We start from the raw sequence: 23552 nt of genomic DNA on the forward strand, positions 1-23552 counted from the left end.
CAAGGAGGCGGTTCACACAAAAACAATATGTTAATATATTAAAATCGATGTACAAGTTCCGAAATGTAAAAACTTTTGCATTAGTTATACAAACTATCCAACATGAAGATCTTAAAGTTTCACAAGTTCTGAACCCTTTTAAGCAAGCCTATACGCTGAGGCAAAATGTTTTTCTTTTTTTATTTTAAATTTCATCCCGATACGCTTAAAACTTGGTTTTTCTTTACACTTTGTTGTTCAGTTTCAGATTCCTTATTTGTTTTTTATGCTAGGATGCCTTATTTCAATTGTCAGTTTTTATTTTTGAAAATATGTACTTGCCTTTTCTGTTTATGTTTTTTTGGTTTAAATCATAGTCTAGATAGTATTCTATATTCAAATGGCATTTCTTAACATTAGCTTCGATAGAAAACCCTCGAATTTAAGTGCCCGGTATAAGCTTTGCGAGTTTAAGGACTGTGCTGTCATTTTCATATATTTGGGCTTTTTGCTCAAGGAAAGTAATCAATTCGTCAAAGGCATCTTCAATTACAATATTGTGTTAGCCTTGCGTATCTCTGTATAGATTTGTATGCGAGAGGTGCAAGTTTGATCCCAGACTTTTTGAAAATGCATGATTAATTAACATTTCTTTATTATAAAAGTTGAAGCTAAAAATCCTGGATCCCAAATATCGAAATGTGAAAACGTAAACCCAGCCAATCGTAAGCGAGCTAGCGTACTGATCAAGTCTCAAACCATCCCTATATCAATGAGACCTAGCTGCTGATATAACACAAATTAGTATTGGAATGGCGCAGCTAACAATTTCAACTCTAAACAAATTTCTTAATGATCTCCAAAACCGCAAAGCTAACCTTATCCAACATTGTTAGTCACCGAAGATCTGATGGACTTTGATTGGTGACGTTTCCAACACGACTCAATCCCATTCAAGCTAATTCGAGCAAATTGTTCCACAAGCGGAGAACATTCTCGAAACGACTGATGAACCCACTGTTCTATTCAATCCACAACCTTAATTCAGACTAAAACTAATTTACAATTCTCTAAATGTATGCTTTATTAGCGAATTTTGTACTGCATGTATATACTTCATTTGTTTTGGACTCTAACTTAGGTAATCTGACCCTTTTCCAATTAATTTCAGACAGAACCCACTGTTCTGTCTAAAATAATAGTTAATTAGAGGTAGGAGTAGAGGATTACTTGGTGATTTTGTAGTATTCAAATTCATATTCACCATTTCGGTACGGTACCTTTTTAATTCTAAATTATTCATGTCATCATTTATTATCTCAACGCCTTAAAGTGATATTTTTGCGAGTTTGAGAGTGCAGAGAAATGTCGCTCTACATAATAAAAATAATATTACTTTAAGACGTGGTAGACCCTCAGTACCGGAAAATTTAGAGTCATTAAAGAAACGACTGCACCCAAAGACCGTTTTCTCACAAACTGATTGCTATCAAGTCAGCAATTTGGCAGTATTCAACTTGGAAATGAAATCTTGCTCTCGTTTTAAAAGTGCATGTCAGTAAATTTTCGTCATACATCAAGCGGTATTGATTGAATCCACCCCACCAGCTAAAGGCAATCATAGTTAGGTATCAATTGGGGCCCTTTGCTGAACATGAGGGACATTTCGTACAAATGCATTCGGTCAAATGACGAATGAAGCGACAAACTGGGTGAGGGTCTGACGAGGCTTTTGATTGTAACATCGGCAACACGACGCTGTTAGTCGTATACCCGTAATACGTACAAACAGTAGCGTGAATTGTTCTGGAAGTGGCTTGGGTATTGTTTCACAAAGTATATTGTGAATTGTTGAATTCTTTTAAACGAATTACACAGATTTTAAATATATGGTATGGTAAATGTTAATACTACTATTATATTGCAACTAAAAAAATGTCTTTAGCTGACATTGACATTTTGTCAAACATGGTGGCCAGAAAATGTTTCTTAAATTAAATTCATTTTCAAAATTACATGTCACAGAGAAATTCAGATACAGTTAAAAATCATCAGCTAAGAAAAAAAGAAAAGATACTCTACATTTCGTTTTAATTGTTTCAATCTTTGTCCATCTAGAACATAGTTAATAAAATTACTCAATACTGACCTTTTCCAGCACCCCTAGATCATCGGAAACGTGTAGTGCTCATTTCGCACTTACCCTTTTGACGGCCCTAAAAAGGTCGAGTTCATTTGCCGCCAACGCCATGTTGGACGGAATGAGACCGTTCCACAGTGGATTACAGAAGCTCGGTAGCGTTTTCTTTGTATGTTGATTACTGATTGGCTGAGATATCGTTCCAAGAACGTGAAGTGTGGAACAATAAGTCTTGTTCTGTGGAAGTCCAGTGTACAAGGTTTTAGTCGTACAAGGTTTGAGGGTTTGGAGTATCGATACCCATTTGGGACTGTTGGGCGATAAGTGTTGTTCATGTTTCTTTTGTGGAGGTGAAGAGGAAAATCAAAGTCTGAATGACCTTCCCATATATGAGTAAGCATATATTTAAGGTGTGTGTGTTTTTTGTCCTCAAAAGTCAAGGGTAACAATCCTCAAGTTTAATCTTAAGAGGAGAGTCTTTAAGTTTTGGACCTAAATAAAAAATTGTATATTGTTGTTATAACAGATACAGTTTTCACTCTTTTTATCGGCATATAATTTCAAACAAAACACTATAATTTTGGCGGTTGAATACCAAACCTATATACCCAAACCAGTGAATAAATTCAGCAGTATTAATATTAAACAATGTTTCATATATACCGTTTCCCAACCCTTTGCACCACAAAATACTGTCGTTACCGTATAAAATGAATGTTAAACACACTCCTTTATCCATTCAGCCTTGTCTAACTGAGTCATAAACATCAATAAGTGCTACAAGGATCTCAAAATTCATATCGCACAACCATAACTCAGGATTTCAGCCTATTTAATACCAGTGCTGTAACCCTTAGCTGAACCCGATTACGTTACAAACGATTCCGAGTCTCGGTACCAAATGACCGATCTTTTTCCTTGCTTCCATTTGCCAGAAATGAGGTCTTAGAATTTTTTGGCCAAGGAAGTTTCAACTCTATCTTCTAAATGTAGAGTCGATTTTTGGTTGTTGGTTTTTGGCATGTGTAAGGGTTTACCTTCGTTAGGATTGACTTTAGGTGTTTGGATAGATACGCACGATTCGTTTTGAGTTTTATTTACACTTGATAGTTATGGTGTTAGGTTGCAGGCTTTTGCGATATGTTTACGGATTTTTAAAGGTTTCCTTCGACTTCCTGCGTCTATCCAAGTGAATATACCGAATTGACGTATTGATGAATGATAAATTGATATTACCATGACATCTAAATGGATGTACTGTTATCATGTTTTGAGAAAATAATCGTTAGCTGAATCCAGCACTACATTCTAGACACGCTGGTAATTTTAACTTGTAAATGGTTTTTAATGGTTAGAATTTCTGACACAGCTAGAGAATATAACTGTTCACGGGTAGCAAATTTAAATGCACAATATTATTTAATACCAACCTATAGATTTCCCATTACTTATCACACGCCTGTTTCCATAGAGGGCCATACCCAAACCAGGGAAGGTGTACCGATTTCAGATTCTTTTATTAGTACATATCTGAATATTAGAACAAAAAGTAAACGAAAAATATTTGCTACAGCGAACAATCAGTTCGTACAATTCGATAGAAACAATATGATGTAAAATGAGAAACTTTAGTTATGTAATTCAGAATTTCAAATAAAGACGCAGATGTCCGAACTAATTTACTAACAACTGAAATGTTTTCTCGCAGATGGAGATATTTGTACCAAACTCATTGTAATTTATACAATTAACTTTAAAATATCAATCGAGTATTTTAATTTGAAAAATGGACTTAATGGTGATGTAAGTAGTTAGGGAAGAATTTTATTAAGGATTGGAGACATGATATCTGAATAAGTGAGTTGATGTAAAGATATAGCAAATTATCTTATCTGTGTCCAGTGTCGAGTGGTATTTTTAGGTAAGTTAAATATATCAAAAAAATCGATATCTTTAGTTCTTTTTTTCAGATCTGCACCCAAAGTGTTACAGCGAAAATCTCTTACGTAGGCTCCGCTGTCTGTTCATCTATCGGTCTCTTTATTACCTGAACCATGATATCTAAACAATTGAAATTTCTACTCAAGATCCGTCTATGCCAATATAAAAAGAACAAGGGCGAGAACAAGAGCCTATCTAATTTGATTATTTTTCAACATATCAGTAGTTTTGTAACGTTCTCTTGTTTACCAAACAGACACCATTCACGCCTTTTAAAACATACATCAGAAGTAAACACGACAGTCATTAAGACAATGAATACCAACTCAACAAATCTACGCTAACCTCAAAAATGACAATACCTGCTACACATAAGACTAATAATGTAACAATTCAAGCGTTAACATTTAAAATCAAAGATTCTACCACGACCTCGCTACCTTTAGACAGTACAGGGTCGTGCGAAGGAGATGTCGCTCTACGCAATATTATTCGCCGTCTCATTTCGACACTGCAGCTATCTTACTTGAATTTATACTGGTATGCTCCCTGAAGCGACAACGTTATGCTGTCCAAAATATTCGCTGGCGTGGGAGACAGACGGATTAACTTTCCAACAGATTAGTTGCAAATCAAAGGGCTTTTGTCTCGAAATCTGATTCATTTGACTTGGAATTAGTAGCGATATCAGAGGTAATAAGAATTTTGATATTTAATTAGATATGGACAAAATTTAAAATAAAATTAATTTACTTTCGATTTGTGACCCAGTTCTGCCCAATTCATTTTTTTTCAACCTCAAAACTGGATTCAAGTCTTTCTAGATTTTGAATTTAACGTGCAATGCGATATGAACTCCCTCATTCATCCTCAGATTATTTTCAGTAATGACAACTAAGACATGATGAAGTCTTCAGTAGATTTCATAAATTAAAAATAAACAACTTCATTCGTCTTTTAATTAAATAGGGTCTCCTGAGACGAGTAAATCTTGCAACAAATAGTTTCGTAAAATGAACCATTGCAGACTTAGTGAAGCACGCTGCATTGTTACCAGTTGATGAAAATGAAATGAGAAATACGCTTTAAAACGAATTTAATTAATTTGTTAATTTTGTTTGGAAGATATGACAATTCATTAAAATAAACATCATTGGCATAGTAGGCATGGTAGGTTAGTACGGTTGAAATTTTATGCAAATTCGTTTTTCTTTAACCCATTTCTTGGAGACCGAGTGCCACAAATCTGACTCGCACTTAACGGGTTTCCTGTCTGACTGTAACTATCAAACGATTAAAATTCTATTCTCAAATTTCTGATCTCTCATTAACAATTTAAAATATTAAGGTAATCCTGAAACAAACACTTCAATTAATAGTCAAGTGACTTTACAGGATTAAACGGGGAGCCCTCGGAACAGGGATTTCTGTGGATTAGTAGGAAGCCCCAGACAACATTATAGAATTACGAATGTAAGACGATTACCCAATCTCTGTTACAATGGATCTTAAACGATATTGATATCGGACTTCATAATTTTGTAAGGGAATAACTGACTGACGGTTGAAAATAAAAACCGGGAAAGTGCGAGTCGGACTTGCGATGCTGGGATTTTTGTACAAATAGGCTGAAGAAAAGTTAATCGGTTTATGTGATATAATATATAACTGTAACAAGAGGTTGCTTCATTTCATCACCGTAACATGCGTTGCTCGATCTTTATTTTAAGTGACTTTTTTGCAATGTCAGCTGCAGAAATGCATTATTTGTTTAAAAATATTTTGAGCTGCTATCACAATTCATGGGACATAGCCTTGTAACGGATGAGCAGATAACGGTGCCTCAGTTATTGAGTTTTGTTTTTTTGTCTTTTTGGGTACGGAACTATAAAACAATTTTATGAATCTACGTCTATCCTTTGGAATGTTAATTTGACTTTTGAAGAATATTAATGACATTAAAAATTTGACTTTTTTTTAATGTCATTAATATTCTGGGATACATAAAATGTAATATAAAAACATTTTTTACTACGTCAAGTCACAAAACCAAACAAAAATGAGGTATCTCCAAATCCCTTAAGCAATTCACAAGCAAACTATTTAACAACCCTTATACAGCAGAGCAAATAAAACACCACGCTACACGCTTGCATGTGGCAAATTACTCAAAGGTATGTACTTAAGGCAAGAATGTAATACAGTCCTTTCATTTGTCAACAAACTAGCAGTTGTTTTTATTATGCGAGTGCAAGATGAAGATGTGTGGAGATGGAACATATAGTAGGAAGTGCCTGCCTACCTTAATACCTACTAGAAATGGCATCTCTGAACTACAAGTCCAACGATACTTAAAAAACACGCCAAAAAATCATCCCGTTGTGCGTAGGACGGTTTTGAAGAGAGGCTTAGTCCAAAAGTGCAGAAGTTTCCCAGTAAATTCATAGTCATACTATACCACATACGCAGTGCTAAATTTTACATCGTTTATTGGAATGTATAGGTCACATTTTAGAACATCAATAACTTTAGTGTCTGTTGAGTTTCATCTCCTAATATTTTCACAGGCGCGTAGTCTGGGGACAATGACGTCTCTTTATTAAAGCTTACTTTAAGACGCGATGGTATATCTTCCGTACCACTTCCTTCTACCCTTATTTTCCATGTGAGTGTCTACAATCCTCACGAGGACGAAATTCTTGGGCCATTTCAGGAATGTTAAACGTTAGAAGACTATTTCAGTGAAGTACTATTTGTCGTGTATACTTGTGTTCCTCCAAGGAGTTTTTAAGTAAAAATTGTAAGTGAGTTATCAAAGACGAGTGTACTTTTTTGGCCTGTTTTTGGTTATTCATTTTGTACAAAGATACTTCATCCGGTGATATAAATACAGGGCCAATATCAACTTGCGTACTTTACGCATATTTTCTTGAAGACTGGTAGATCCTTTCTTTAAAAAAAAAACATCTTTTACTCGTCTGTATTTAAAATAATACCAGAAAGTTTCCCAAGAACATACTTTTTGCAAGATCGATATATTATAATTCATGGTCACTGACATGGAACTTTAATAACTACCAAAGTTCTCACTAAATTTGTAATACTATTAAACTTCTATACCGTCTATACAGTTTCAGGTAATATTTTTAATAATTATAATACTCAACTTATTCCACAAATTTTGCTTACCAAAGCCAAGTTATCAATAACTTCGTAAATCATCACTTGCATCTTATTTCAACGGGTTAAGGTCTTGTTTCGTTTGATTGTTTAGTTACTTAACAGAAAATGTATCTGGGTATTATGTTACGGGTGAGACACGTCTAAAATTACATATTCAAGTTTATTAGTTAGAGTTTTCAGATGGGGATATTTAGTCGAACGCTTCACCAAGGTCTATTGAGTTTTCTTGTTACTCTATATCAATTCTTATACGTCTCAGTTGTCGTTGCGGAAGCAGGACAACACTATACAGGGTGTCCTAAAACTCAACGATAATCTGAGTCCGGATGAAAGGCCAAGTGATAACAGATCAGGGAAAAATATTAAAAAAAAACCATATCACTCAGTTCAGCGATAAGAGACATTTAAAAAGTTGAAATTCGACATCCCTCGTCGCCTTTTTAAGTCCTGTGATCACCAATGTGACAATTTCGCTGTGAGTATTTTAATTCCGGGATCTTCATTAACGATTCTATTATTCGAAACTATAAATTAATGCAATGAAAAAAAATTTTTTTTTTTTTCAAAAAAAAGAAACAGATTTTTTTTCCCTGATCTGTTATCACTTGGCCTTTCATCCGGTCTCAGATTATCGTTGAGTTTTGGGACATCCTGTATACTGCGTAGTGGTATCTTGCTCCGACAGTGACAATACAGCGACAGCTCTGAGAGCGAATAATTGTATAATCCATGTTTTCTTAGAAAAGTGGTTACTAAGGAGACTCGACTTTGAACAAGACACAATGTTACTGACTTAGTCCAAACGAAATAAGTTCCAAATCAATAAACAAATCGTGTAATAATTTATTAGGTACTCCGTTCTATTGAACAAACTTTGATACTTAAAGATAACACTCGATAAATTATTGATGCGAATTAATTCAGTCAAGTTCAGTTTACTTGAGTTGCTTTTGAATTAAAATCTGTTTCTAAGCTGTTAAAATTGTTGAACGTAGATGTAACCATAGGTGCCTTTCAAAGCTCACGTTTTAAACTTAGAGAAAAGTAATTATCTACTCACACCCTTTAAATACCGATCAAGCAACGCGAAAAAGTTAACTAACAGTATACTTAATTATATCTGGAAGGTATAGTCAATAATGACCTCCGTGGTCGAGTGGCGTACGCACCGGTTTCAAGGTGTCGCTAGCTCTGAGGTCCCGGGTTCGATCCCCAGTCGGATCAATGTAAAAATTCACATTTCTACATTGTCTCGGGTCTGGGTGTTTGTGGTACCTTCTTTGTATCTGAATTTCATAACACAAGTGCTTTAGCAACTTACTTTGGGTTCAGAACAATGTATGTGATGTAGTGTGTGTAGGTGTAAAAAAAAACTGAAATCTGAAGACCGTATCAACAAGTCATGGCAAGTACCAAACTACTACTTTCTCATAACTCCAAAACGAACAAGTTGAACATTATTGGAGCTAAACCTAAACAAAGTAAAATTCTAAAATAACAAAATGTGGTCTCATAGTCCCGAAATGTTCAAGAGCAGGTAAAATTATCCCAACTTTAATATAAGACTTCATGCGAGTACCGTCAGCGGTGTGGGTTAGACAATAATTTAAACTTGGCGTTGAGATTTAGTAGACACTTGTAAAGTTTACAAATTAATATTAGTTTTGTTGCTAGCGAGTGCTTCTTAGGTACATGAGGCAAAATCTTCGATACTCCACGGCTTTAGTTCCAACAATGTGTGGTTTGTACTAACCTCTGAATGTGTATGTCAGTAGACTTTAGAAGACTAATTATGTATGCTAACTTCTAAAGTTCATTACTTATATAATAAAATTATTACTCTATTAAACTAAAGTGTTAAATATTTACAGTACAATAATTTGCTAATTATACTAAAAACATAAACAATAATTAAAACAAAGCATCAAAAAATTCTTTGGCATGACTTCTAAAGTAAAAGAATTACAGTTTTATTGCATTTGTAAAAACGCATACAGATAAAAAACAAACTAGCCAGAAGTTTTATTTTCGCAGCAAATTATATACGATGGACAATTTATTACGCACACCTAATAGGCATTTGTTATTAATCGTATTTTTTGTCAAAATTTACATTCCTAGCAATGTCATCTTGACATTCACAGCAAATCCGGGGTAATGGAGATCTTAGTCCCTTACTGCCTCATGCCAGACCACTAGCGGTCTAAGGAGGCTGATACACCCAAGCAAATATCAGTAAAATGTAACTTGTTAAATGTCATAGGACATATAATTTGTAACATTGTTTTTCTCTTCTCTCCTACTTTTGCTCCCGACGGGGGTTTCAATTGCTGCCATTTAATTCTCAATACCTTTTTACATTTCAGACTGCAAATAAAGTATTATTCCTGTTGCTAACCTAAGCTTTATTCATCCCCAAAAATGTAAAAAGCAAAACACAACCTATATCCCGTTAAGTGCTACCGTAAAACCAATTTTCGTCCTCCAAAAACTTCACCCAACGTCCGTTTACCTTCGTAATTAAATTTTTGCGACCCATCGGGGCTCGTAATATTAACTAATTCATTTTTTATCAGGATTTCATTAAACTTCTTAAATCCGCAGAGGTCCGTTAATACTGATGGAGGAATAACTAATGTAGAGGTTGTAAAATATCCGTTGAATAGCTCGGTTTGGAATATATATATTTTTTTAAGATTTTTTTCCTGTTGGCCCAATTGTACCTTGAAATAAGTATACGAAGACAGCTGTCAAGTTTCGCTTGACCTTTGAGACTATAGACAAATGTCTTAGTATTCAAAATCAATGTAATGCTTTCTTACCGTAATTTATAAATAAATAAGTTACCAGCTGTTGCCCGCGAGCCCGCCGAAAATGACGGGAACATTAAATAGCGATAAAACTATTCTATATCTGTATCTGTCAACTATATCTGTCAATCATATTTATAGACTATCCATGCAGCAATTTTCGTCTAAATCCATTAATAGTTTTTGCGTGACAGAGGAACAAACATCCATACAAATAAACTCTAAGATTAGTCTCAAAGTTCAGGAAGCGCCGACGCGGAGAAATAACATGATATTGATACTTAACTCGGCTGAGAGTTTAAATTGTATGTTCTTTATTATAACAAGTGAAGCACTTTCCGTTTTTTTACTAAATATAATCAAAAGCTTTAAATTCACCCAGTCCTCGATGTAACTCCGTCACATTTCATCGTTAAACAATTCCGCGAAACAATTTCCATGAAAAACTCGCAAACGCCATTATGAAAGGCAGCGCATAAAATCATAATATTTACGGAAGTGTATTGATCGTAATGGCGTCTTTGTGTGTCTGTCTGTCACAGATATTAATAATAACATCGTCGACACATTCGGCGTTTATCACATGCTATGACATTTGCTGAAGCAATGTGCACATGAAATATACGAGACGTTAACGTCGTACGTGACGTATCCGATATGGAGACGATCTTCGGTGTATGTAAAAGATGGAGAGAGAATGTATAAAAATAATAATTAAAGATTAAAATAAGACTGATAATGTAGTTTTAGTTTAATTAAAATTGGAAGCCTGTTTCTGAATTTAATTTTTTACTGTCATATTTAGGTCCAGTTTCACCATACTCTGTTTGTTAAATCATAATCGGTCATTTACTAATGGATTGTTAATAGTTAACGGTCTGTTATGTCGTCATGTGTCCCACGGCAAAAATTTAACAAGGCATTAGTAAATCTGCCGTTTAACTGAATGACGGGCAAGTCATTCGCTCTTATTTTAAGCAACCAGATTGAAGTGCTCGCTTCCGACGTGTATTTATATGGAATTGGACGACATTTTACATAGTCGTATAATACGTCGTTTGAAATGAAATGTCAAGGTATCTAGGTGTTGTTTACGTTTTGATTAGTTGTGTTCGGTTTGTTGCGGTGTAATTTTTTCGCGATTTTTTGAAATAAAAAAATGTCGAAGAAGACACGTGGACCGAATTTTACCACACACGAAAAAGAACTCCTGATAGAATTAATTTCACGGCATAAGGATATCGTGGAAAATAAAAAAACGGATGCCGTGACCAGTGCAACGAAAAATGAAGGGTGGAAGAAACTGGCAGAAGAATTTAATTGTTTAAGTTCTTTTCACGTGCGTCACGTTGAGCAATTAAAAACCTGCTGGGACAACATCAAACGCACCACACGGAAAGACAAAGCCGCTGCCAAAAAAAATATTTTTTTAACTGGTAGGTGACACAGCTATTTGTTTTAAAACTTGAACTAGCTAGGCCTGAAAACAAGAAGAACACAATATGCTACAGCTAGGCACATCCAATGCTTGTACGGTATAGCCGAGTGGTTAAGGTCATCACGCCAAACCCACTGTGCGCCGCGTGTCGTGGGTTCGATTCCCGCGTAGTACAAGCATTATTTTGAGTGATTCACAAATGCTTGTTCTGAGTCTGGGTGTCTTTTTGCATGTGAATTGTATGTTTGTGAAACCCAACGACACAGGGATTAAATTCCTTAGAGCAATAGTCGTTTTTAAAAAGAAAAGTGTATAGATTTATTCCGAGAAGTCGTGCTAAGTATTGTGTTTCTTTGCAGGAGGAGGCAAGCCTGACATTCCACCACCAGGACCACTTCAAGGACAACTGGAAATGTTACTTGGCCCAACTTTGGATGGACTTGATAATCCTTATGACTCTGATATACATTTCTCAGATCAGGAACTTCGTAATTCAAATACTGAAATTGAAGTTCTTAATAAAAAAGTATATTTATGTGTTATATTTTTATAGTAACTTTAATTAACATAATATTATACGAGGTAATTTTTTTATTTATTTACCAGGATGATATCGAGTCTGGGGTCGTTCTGGGATCACAGACAGTACTCAATGCCAATGCGCCTTCTTCACCAATATTTAAAGATTCCAGTATGTCTCAGAAAAACAAAGGCATTATTCCAACTGAGGTGGGTAAAAATATTTATGTAGGTACTGGCAGACAAGTGGCTTTTATGGCCATTATAATTATGAAATAATTAATTACAATAATTTTTCTATTTTTTTTTAGAAAGTGGAAAATAAAAAGTGGAGCAGTTGGACTCCAAGAGATTTGAAAACTAAAGTGTCGACTACACTTTCCGGCAATAAAGAACTTTCGACATCAACATGGCTGCACCGAAGAAGGCCAAAGACTTCTTTGCAGGACAAAGTCCTGCAAAGCAAATTATTACTTATTGAGAACATGTTGAAAAATACCCAAAAAGAAGCTGCCCTAAAGGAAGAAATTTTACGAGAACAGTTAAAACAAGAAAAAATTAGAACGGAGAAATTGGAAATGGAACTTGAAATGTTAAAAAAAAAATATATGATTTTCGACTTTTTATTTTATTTTACAAACGAATTTAATTAAACTAATACACCACATTATGTTTTTATTCTTTAGTTACATTTATGAATCATGTTTTTATTTGTACTTAAGATTTTTTCATTTGTACTTAAGGTACTAACTGTTTTCGGTCTATAAAATTTAATGCAGTTAAAATAAAGACATCATAACAACTAATAATTATAAATCAATTATGAGATGCATTTAAATGTAAACTTTTAGAATAATTATTTATTAGCTCTCTTCGCTTAGGATTTATATCTCTCATAACTCCATTATTTCTTTGTTCCCTGATATGGCCCTGACGGAACAAATCTTCCCATGGCATAATTAACTCAAGTTCAGGATCATCTGGTGGTAACTCTTCCTTTCCCTTTATTGCAATATTGTGCAGTATTCCCGTTGCAACAATAACAGCAAGACATCTTTTCACTTGTATCTGCATCCCCAAGGCAAGTACAGGGAATCTTCGTTTCCACACCCCAAACATGCGTTCAACAGGATTTCTGCTTCTGATTTGAGCCTCATTATATAGTATATCCTCTGGGGTTTGTGGATTGTCCAGTGGCATCATGATATAAGGCCGATTCATGTACCCACTATCAGCCAATAATACAGCATCCCTATACTTGCCGCTTTCGAACAAAGCATTCCTGTAGGAAGCGTTCCAAATAGTTTGGTCTTGGCTACTGCCAGGCCATCTTGCCACCAAATCTAAAATTTCTAAATTTGCACTGCAAATCGCTTGCACATTTATGGACATGTAGCCTTTCCGGTTCCTAAAATATTCTGCATTTACCCCACCAGGGGAACGAATCCGTACATGTGTACAATCTAGAGCACCCAAAGCTTTTGGAAATTTTGCAATATTATAAAAATTCAACTGAGTTTTCCTTATCTCTTCCACTGTGTCTGGGAACTTGATACAATTGCGGCTTAATGAGGCTATTGCAGCAGTGACTCTGTGTATGATTCTGTGAGATGACGATTTACTTATACCGCAATAATCACCAACTGATATTTGTTGGGAGCCAGTCGCATAGTATCTCAAAGTCAAAAGAAGCTGATTTATGGGTGAAATTGATTCGTTTCTGAAACAAAATAAATGATTAATTTTATAAAACATTCATGTATTGAATAAGCCTTATAAATCTTACCTGTATTATGTAAATCTGTGTTCGTAAAGTTATAAGGTTGTAGGTGGATATAATCAAAATATCACACATGATAAGATGGGTTGTATAAGTGCATAAAAATACTACTCAATGATTTCTTGCATTTCATAACGTACATGATGGTCTTAATTAATTAATAGACGACTTACCGATCTGATGGATATTCTAATTTATCTTCGATCAACTGGAGAATATCAAGGGTCATATCTTTTGATAAACGAAACCTGGTACAAAAATCGACATCATCGTATTCTTCGAAATAGCAATGACGATCTTTAAAAATTCTGGGACGTCGTACAATTCCATCTAAGCAATCTAAATTTTCTAAAATGTTATTTGCAAAAATAAAATTATATGCAGCGTCCATTTTGACGTGACTTTGACAATCTGTTAGTGTCTAACAGACGTCTTGACCGGTGATTAGATTTAATGCCTTGTTAAGCGAAGTTAACAGACGTTTAGTCGTGGTGGGACACTCGATAACTTTAACAGTCCGTTATCTGTCTTAACAGACCGTTAAATATTTAACAGAGTATGGTGAAACTGGACCTTAATGTTAAACGCATCGATGAGTTGTGACTATTGCGAGTTTCGTGGCCTACAGTCGTGATCAGTACTTTGACAACATATGAGTGGTTTCATATATTTTAAGGATATAACACAAAGAGAGGCATATTTTCGAGAGGGCCCTTAAGGGAAGTTCTATTCCTCAAAGCCAGTAGTCATGCCCCTAATCGAATTGGCGACTACCATAACGCTATCCATCTGTCAGCCATACCCAGCTATCGAATCTTATAACAATAACAGCCTACACATTTCCCCCTGTTATCCATAAGCTTTCTCCCGTATAGGGAAAATTTGAGCATGTTTGTGGGTTGGTGATTGCATATACCAATATTTAGAATCTGGTTTCTTTTTTCAACCTTTGTCAAAACAATGCCATGGGTATAACTTTGGAAAATACGCGTTGGTGCTTCCGTTGGGATTGAACTTGCACTTCCTACATACAAATATATAATAATATATAGAACCGCTAGGGCCACGCAGACTTTATCTTAACCCTGTAATAAGTTCCTTCAACAAAAAATAACCTCCTTACAGTCCTTACCATATCGGAGAGTATAAATATCTTTTAGAAGTCGAAATACGTTATAATTATATCGTTATTTGCTCCTCGCTCAGGAAATGAGCCCAGTGCTGTATCACATTTAGTGTGAGAACTTTCATATCAGACCTAATATTGTGTTTGCTGCCTTATCTATAAATATAAAGGTATGAGATCCGTAATGAAGTCCTGTATTGAAGTTCTATACTTAGGACAAATATTAGACAGCCGTACTTAATAATAATAATCGAAAGTTGAATTGAAAGAAAATATATTTTTTGTTAGAGTGAAGAAGACGTTGGAGTTTTCTTCGTCGCGTACCTATTTCTCCTTCTTTGCATGTTAGCTTATCAGGTGATGGGGTGCCTTATAAGCCACCTCCAGGCCCAAACTATGGTGGTCGTAAGTATTCGTTTGAGTATACCTGCGCATTTGGGGCTATTTTGATTTTAGTATTAGTTAAGGACTATCTCTTATGTAAAAAGGAAAGCGTATAGTGTGGCTTCTACTTAAAAAATTACAAAAAAAAAACATTTTTTTTTAAGGGTGTAGATGTTTTACAACAGTTGAATAAATAAAAACTAAAATTATTTTATTAATTTATTTATTTCCTGTCTTCTCTAATGATAACAGATACAATATATTCCCAAGGCGAAACAGTTTTTTCTAAACTCTATTTATTTAGCAAATCTACAACTAATTATTCTATTACATACAATAAATACAACTCATTATGTATAATTATATCTTATAAATATTTATATTATTACACACGATTTCCCTTAAGACTAGTTAGGACATTAAAATTATTATTTTTTGAACAATTGTTTATGTTAAAATTATAATAATTACAAGAATTCTGAATGATTACAAAGCATTTTTTTATTTAGATTTTTTTAAGTTTTTCTTGGACAGGATATCACAGCTATTAAAATTAATATAATACAATATCTTATGTTACGGTTTGTTAATGTTATAGTTCATAAGGGACATAAATGGAACAACTAAATTTTGGTGTAAAGCTAATTAAAATCTAGTGGCAAACTATTGTTGAATATTTACATTTAAACAATATAAAAACAAGTTTCTGGAATGTTAAGTACGTAAAATTTATTAAAATGCACTCGTTTCATCATTTACTTATAATATTTGTAATGAACTCTCCTTGGTTGTGATTTCCGACAATACGCCTTTCCCACCGTATCCACAAACGACTCTCTGTCAAAAATCATCCATTGGAGTGTTTATGAATACGGCTTAATCTATACAAATCTTGAAACAGTTTCTGACGGGTAAATGCGAAATTTACGTCAATAGAGGGCAGCACTATAGCTTGTTCTTTCAACGACATTTGGCGTGTACTAATTTTTAATCATTATCTTTCCATGAATGATTGGGATTAGCTTTTGAAAAATGAAAAGGTTCTCAAAAAACCTGTTTAAAGTTTAATATAATTGAAATAGATAAGACAAAAGCATTTTTTAAGAAAATAAATTAAAGTCAAGGAAGTTTTACTTAAATACCAAGAAAACAATTAAAAGAGAACAATTAAATTTATCAGTTTAAATGAAGAAAACACAACACATACACAAACATATAAAAAAAACACCAATAAAGTCCTGAAACCTGTCAAAATCACATCAATACTATTTAAAGATCAAAATGGCCTCCATCAACTTTATGCACTTGAACATAAAACACATTTTACGACGTCATTTCAAAGCCAAATATCACGAAACAAAGAGCAACCTTAAAATGCCAAAGCGTTATCAACTTTCTCCACCTTTATTATAAGGTCGGAAATTAAATTAAACTATAGTCGCTTTGTAAATTAACATTCAGTGCCAAACAATTTCAATCCCAACAAAAGACAAAAAATTGTAGTTTTATAAAATTTCAACCTTCCTTAAATTCAGCCAAAGTCTTTTATACTTCAGCACTTGAAAGTTGAGTAGTTTCAATTAAATTCCGACCTTACAGCAATTGTTATAAAGTTGATAATGCATTAACATTTACGGTACAGTGTTCAGTTCCTTGTCAGCATAGGGTTGATCATGATGTTAGCGAGTGCGTTTCGTCGCTTGCGCCAGGCGCCGGCGCCCTGCGCGTGGTACTGCAGCTGCCGGTACCAAGTGCGCGTGCGCGAGTTCTCTTCCGCCTGTAATCACAAAAGAAAAAACTGAATAAAGTTAAAAACAAATGAATCTCTTCGGACAGAGTGGAAAATTGTAAAGGAGGCCTTTGCCCTGCAGTGGTATAGTAATGGCAATACAAAAAAATATATTTTAAGGCTTCACGTCAATGGGCGAGATGATTAAAATATGTACCGTATGAAAAGGTTGTCTTTTTATAAGTGAAAGGACTTCGTCCAGAAGATTTGTTTAACAGTCTGGTATTATGAATATTAGAAAAAGGTACGAATAGATAGTTACGTAGGTGATTTGGGTTAATCCACAAGAGTTTTTCAAATCTATTTTAGTGCCCATGAAAAGTCAGAACCCAAGTAACCAAATACTAAGTAAACATTAACAAAAAAATCAATAACAAAAAGCAACAATACAATTGTTACCAACTCACCTTAAAAATATACGAATCCTTAGTAGTAATTTCGTGTACTTCAAAGAAGTGTTCAGGCTCGTGGTCCGCGGCGACCACACATCTGTCCAGAAACAGTGGCTCCCTCTGCAGCGTGTATCGGCCCGCCTTCTCTCTCACCAGCAGGAGCGCGGCCTCTCTTACTCCGCTCCGGGCGAAGAGAGCTTCTCCCTCTTTCTCCCTCGCCTCTCTGTCTCTAGCCTCCCGCGTCTCTCGTATCTCGTTCGTTTTGTGGGTGATCGTTGGCTGGGAAGAGTTTTGATTGTTAAATAATATTTGTTTCTTTTACATGTTTTTAAAGTTAGGTTTGGTGGTTTGCTTTCAGTTAGTTAGTTCGTATTTTGTATTAAAATTTTAAACAGTTTTGCTTTAAGATTCTCAGGTTTTCCCAAGCATCCGGTAAGTTAAGCCTATATTCCGTTTCTTTTTAATTGAAACCTAACTTTTCTAATATTTTTCAAATAGGATGTTATTCTATTGTTTATTATAATTATTTTTAAAACAAACAATAGGACTATACTCTTAACCAACAACAGCCACCAAAAAAAAAACTAAAAATCAGTAAACCTCACCTTTCCGTTAGTTACCAAAAGAGCGTTGATTGGCGTCAACTTGATGGTGCGTCCTTTCCGCCAGTTGTTGTCGTTCGGCTGAGTGAACAGCAGCTTGCCCTCCATTGCGAACCTTAACACAAGAGCATAAAACACAAATTTCAATAACATGCCCCCGAGGATTTTGTCGTCATTTTATTTGTAGGAGCTATGTCAATTTGGTGGAATAAGGTCGATTGGGCTTCGCGTCACTTCAGCGTGAGCCGTGTTATACGTGCGTAAAAATCCTGCCTTATTAAAGGTACAATCGTATGGAGAATATAAAGCCTAGTTTACGAAATACAAGGTTTTATGTCTTACCTACATCCTACACTATTGGTAGGCTTCGAGCCATCAAATTTCATATTATTTATTTTGTCACGGAGGTTTTTACGCAAGTCTTATTTTGGATTTTGTGAATCATTTTGAGTCTAGATTATTTCGTACATAGATTTTGATAAGTATAATTTCGTTGGTAAACGCTACGACCATTTAAGGAATAAACAGTAAAAAAAAATACTACAGAACTACGCTACCTAAATAAATATAATTATATGTACAATTGTATAATATAATATATTAAATAAATAAAGGTAAACCTAGCATCTAGATCATAAACAGTGCACATTCTAGTTTATTTCATCTACAGTTTAATTTGCTTGCTGTTGGCAACACCGCGTAATGTATTATTGCAAGTGACGTCACAACAAGGGGTTCCTTGTTCCAACGTCGTATAAATTCTGCGCCAGCTAAAACATTAATTTTACTGCAGTGTATTACTTGTTGTGAAATACACACCTATATGGCGCACGTATTGTTTTAATTAGCCTTAGTATTGTTTACATAAGACGTTAGGAAATGTATGATTCAAGTTCAAAGAAAATTTAAGTTGACATGGAAAGGTCAAAGTGTACCCAATAATGTGATGATAAGAACTGTTTATGTTGAGACGAAAAAAAGGCAAAAAAACACTTAAAATATAAATTATTTGAATTTTAGACAGCGACAAATTTAATCGCCCAGAGTGGTTAAAACCGTCAAATTTAGTTCTTTATCGAGTAATTACTTACTTACTTCTTGAATAACTTCAGCACCCAAACATAGACTACTATGCGAACTTATACGCCTAGTAGGCTATGTTTGGTGCTAAAGTTATTAGTATCGGAGACTCGAATTTCCACGTATTCGCTCGCATTTGAGCAGCATAGTGTGTCCAATCCAAGAATCTTAACATCACCCTTCTTCAACCAATCTTAGCAAACAGTTTTAGACGAAAATAAGCCTTTGTAGTTCACTTTTACGATTTAATAGGACATTCCAAACTAACATATGAGAGAGAAGAAAGAACTTTAAAACTTTATCTCCTTTTTACTCATATAATTACTAGTGTTTGTGAAAGTCTTAAGCCGTAAAAAGCCTTGTTGTATAGCTCTTGTCGCCGTTACTGCCACTAAAGCAACGATTATCAACTTTATGGTCTAAGCAATAAGAGTAAGCAGATATATAACTGATCTCCGATTTGTATTACCTAAACCTATTTAAGAAACTAATTTTGACGATTTTCAATAATATCAATAATAAGAATAATAATAATAAAAAAAATACTTTTAACAAAAAATCCAAATAATATAACTGCAGTAATATCCAGCTAAAAGAAATGTTTTTAAAAAACCTAAATTCGGGAAAATTGATGCAACCATAATTTTCTTAACCCAATGCAAAAAAAAGCAAATGAAACATCATCACTTTTATAACTTGAACCATCAAGCAGTTTTGCGACCCGCAATGGATTCAGTAATGGGATCATTTGTACTATCCACCAATTGAACGGAATGTGTGCTGGCTACATTCTGCCAAAATAACCCAAAGAAGAGGCTTTTATGTGCGAATATCTTTATATGAAAGGATTTCAAGATTGACATAGCCTATTCAATTAGTAGTATATTTATAGCTTATATAAGAATCAAGAAAAATTCCTCTAAAAACCGGAAGTTTACATAATTATATTGAAGTAAATTAGTCCAAACTGCTTTAGGTCTTAACATTTTTTGGATCTTCAAAAATCAAGCCAAATGTTAAAATTTCTAATAGGGCTTTTTTTGTCATTTTAGAATGTTACATTATGACTTTTGAACCACCCACCTGGCCTCATCGTGATTCCAGTCGAGCACATCAACGGCCATCTTCCTCAGCTTGATATCAGCTACATGGAGATCGTGCGCGGTTCTCCGCGCGGCCGCAAGTCTCCTCCACAATGGCACGTCTCTGGCTGCGGCGGCGGCGGCCGCGGCTGCTGCATTGATCTCTTCGAGACGGGACTCGACGCAGCGTTGGGCTGACCGCACATCTTCCCGCTCCGTCGCGCACGCAGCGGTAGCACGGTACAGCCGGGAGAGAAGGAGGGGATATTTTGTCACGCGTTGTACTGGCACCTAGAATTGTTATGCAGCAAAATTTAGATCTTGCGAAGATTTATATCATCGATCAGTTATACAAGTATGAAACACACAACAATTGCCATGCTTTAAGACAGTTTGTTGGTGTTATTTAGCAGATCCCATCAGTTCAGTCAAAAAATTCAAGTTTCAAGGAATAAATAGCAATAAAGAAAAAAACATGGATGATAGTGATAAATTACCATGAGAAATGAGTTTAGATTCATTCTCCTCAAAACGGCGTTTTCCATCTGCGAGACGCGTAAGAATATCCTCAGGAGTTCCTTCTCCTTCTCAAGACCAGCCAACAGGAGGGCAGCACCAGCCTGCTTTACGCAGTACGACTGGAACGCTGACAGCATGCCAGAACACTCCAGCAAGATTTTACCTACGTTCACAGTCAAGAGATCCTGAAAAATTAAAAAAAAACTAGTGTAAGGGCAATGTTCCCAAGCTTTCTACTCGTATATTAACAATTGACACAGGGATGGGTACCTCATCTCCTTGTTCTACAGCAATCTCAAGACCGTCTCTTAACTTTTCAGACATAACTTGATTGTTTTCGATCAATTCTTCGACATTCAAGAAAATAGCGCTGAGTTGCTCTTGGTTAAGTAGACCGGCTACCAGCATCGGCTTGTAGAACTCTTCAAGGATGATTTGTAGATCTCTGCCGTATTTTTCTTCGGTTTCAACAATTTCCGTGATTATCTCTTTCCTCTCAGCTCGTTTCTTGGCACATTTTCTGCACACTAATGGTGCGTATATTGAACCTGTAAAGTTACCTAGAGAAGTTATTAAATCTGTCTAACGCAGAAGCAATTATATTATTTGCACAGTATTATTTTTACTTACCTTGTTCAGTGATTTGAGTTTCCACAGTTGTGTCACAATCTTCGCAAAGATGTATAGGCGTATCCTTATCAGTAATCAAATTGCAAGGAGACGTCTTACCCTGTAGTCTGCTTCTCGAGGATTTACTTGTTTCTGAACCAACGCCAGAATCGTTCCTCTCAATTTCAGCGGATGTCTTTTTGCAGACAACTGCCTTTTCTAAAGTCTCATGATTTATAATTAAGGAATTATCTTCACTTGAATCTGAAGCATTAGATAGCTGGCTAGTATTACTACTTAGATGTTTCTGAATTCCTTCATTGTTATTCGTCTTGTCTTTCGATTCCTCTAACATATTCGATGATTCATTGTGACTGGCGTAACTCGTTATATAAGTTTCTTCGTCATCAATACCTCTCTCCTTAGCATCTACCAAGTATGACAAAATATCGTATTTTGATGCACCTTCAAAGATCGAACGTGACCCGCTACGTTTTTCATCATCTAAAATCATAAGGGAATTCGGAGGTGGGTTTACAGGTAACGGCGGTGGCATATCTCCAATCTCCTCATAAATAGGATCACTGTTCAGCCGGATAGACTCATAGTGGTGATCGTCGTCGGTATTATTTGAAATTTCTATATCACATATTGCAGCGTCGACTAACATTTGATAAAATTTCGATCTCGTTGAATTCGTATCGTCTTCGGTTGACAACTCACTCGCTGACGCGTTATAACAGTCTGACATTGGCTCAAGATCAGAAAAAACTCCCATAGCACCGCTCTCGTACTCCATACTTTCATAGGGAGCAGAGCAGCTATTATCTTCAATTTCTGGGCAGACGGACGAATCGTTAATATTTTGATTTTGTGACTCGTCGTCATTGGCACTATTCTCATTCTTTGGTTTACTTTTCTCTTTAATTTCGGCATCTTTTGCACTTTCTTCTTTTAAGTTTTTCAACGAACTTTCTATTAGCTTCTCTATAGTCATTTCACTGCTGTCTGCCCCTTCTGAGTTTTTAGTTTCTTGGAGTTTAATCAAAGAATTTTCTATTAACTTCTTAACCAAATCTGAATCCAAACCATCGGCTAGATGAGCAAAGAAAGGATCATCAAAAAGTTTTGTAACACCGTTGCCATTCTTTGGTTGAATATCAGGCGACTGGTTATCAGAGTAAGTGCTATTATCATCTTTCTTTCCGCAAACATGCGGGATTAAATTTCGTCTTACAGCTTCAACAGGATCGCTTAGTATAGATGAAATATCATTTGAAGACCTTTGATCTCGCGAACCATAGGTACCATCTTTATTTCTGTCAGCATAATATTCTTCATATGTGTTGGCTTCCATAGTATTTTCCCGATCTTTAGAGAGAACTGCGCCAATGTATATTTGACTTTTCGATTTTTTCACTTCATTTTGAGGTGTACCAACGCTTATTGTCACTGTTGTGCCAGTTTGATAGGTATTGCATGTGTTACCATAATCATCATTTACAACGACAGATGATAAATAAATAGGAGTATCACTGCTTACATTCATAGTTGAGTAACACTCATTGCCATTAATTTGAATGGAAGTTTTTCTGGGTTCGTTTTCTGATGACCTTAAAATCCCAGATGCAGTTTTCGGCTCATCAGTATCAGAATCAAATTGTTTTACACGCAAAATAGTTTTCTGTTCATAATCGTTAGCATCTGACCATTCATCACTAGTAGAGCTAGTAGAATTGTTACGAACAAAGCGTGTCTTGACGTAATTGTGTTTTTTCGATTTTGTACGCTCCTTCGATCTGAGCCTGGGTGGCGGCTCCGGTGACTCCGATATGCCACGACGAAGATTAGAAAGAATAGTTCTTGTAATATCGCTGCTGTCACTAAGATTACCAGATTCAATATTGTCATTATTTTGGATCTCAGACACGGGTTCGGATACTTCCGGACTCGTAGGCATTGGGTTAAAAATGTATTGATTTTGGTTGCACACTTCATTCTCAAGTACTGAAGTTAAGAAAACTTGACTTGTGTGCCCATGTTTACTTTTAGGTCGTAATGCCATAGTATCCAAAAACTTCGGTGGATCAATTGATAGAGTTGATGTAATGCGTTCAGACTCTGATCGGCGAAGAACTGGTATCCTAGGTATGTTGTTATCTGAAAAATAAAAATAAAA

General features: G+C 35.3%; 1 protein-coding gene across 3 annotated transcripts in view; it reads right to left on the reverse strand.

Annotated features, from left to right (window-relative positions):
* Nucleotides 1-16485: 16485 nt before the first annotated feature.
* LOC113497218 overlaps nt 16486-23552 on the reverse strand; it is a 145607-nt gene continuing 138540 nt past the window's right edge. For 2 of the 3 annotated variants that reach the window (XM_026876661.1, XM_026876670.1), the window contains 7 exons: nt 21395-23533; nt 21035-21324; nt 20743-20949; nt 20247-20536; nt 18087-18198; nt 17497-17760; nt 16486-17077 (listed from right to left, as the gene is read on the reverse strand). In XM_026876661.1, the coding sequence (XP_026732462.1) occupies nt 16946-17077; nt 17497-17760; nt 18087-18198; nt 20247-20536; nt 20743-20949; nt 21035-21324; nt 21395-23533 (3434 nt within the window). In that variant the 3' untranslated portion in view covers nt 16486-16945. The remainder of the gene's footprint in view (nt 17078-17496; nt 17761-18086; nt 18199-20246; nt 20537-20742; nt 20950-21034; nt 21325-21394; nt 23534-23552) is intronic. The other variant, XM_026876678.1, reaches the window with a different exon arrangement.

This window comes from Trichoplusia ni, chromosome 1 (assembly GCF_003590095.1).
Source record: "Trichoplusia ni isolate ovarian cell line Hi5 chromosome 1, tn1, whole genome shotgun sequence".
NCBI lineage: Eukaryota > Metazoa > Arthropoda > Insecta > Lepidoptera > Noctuidae > Trichoplusia > Trichoplusia ni.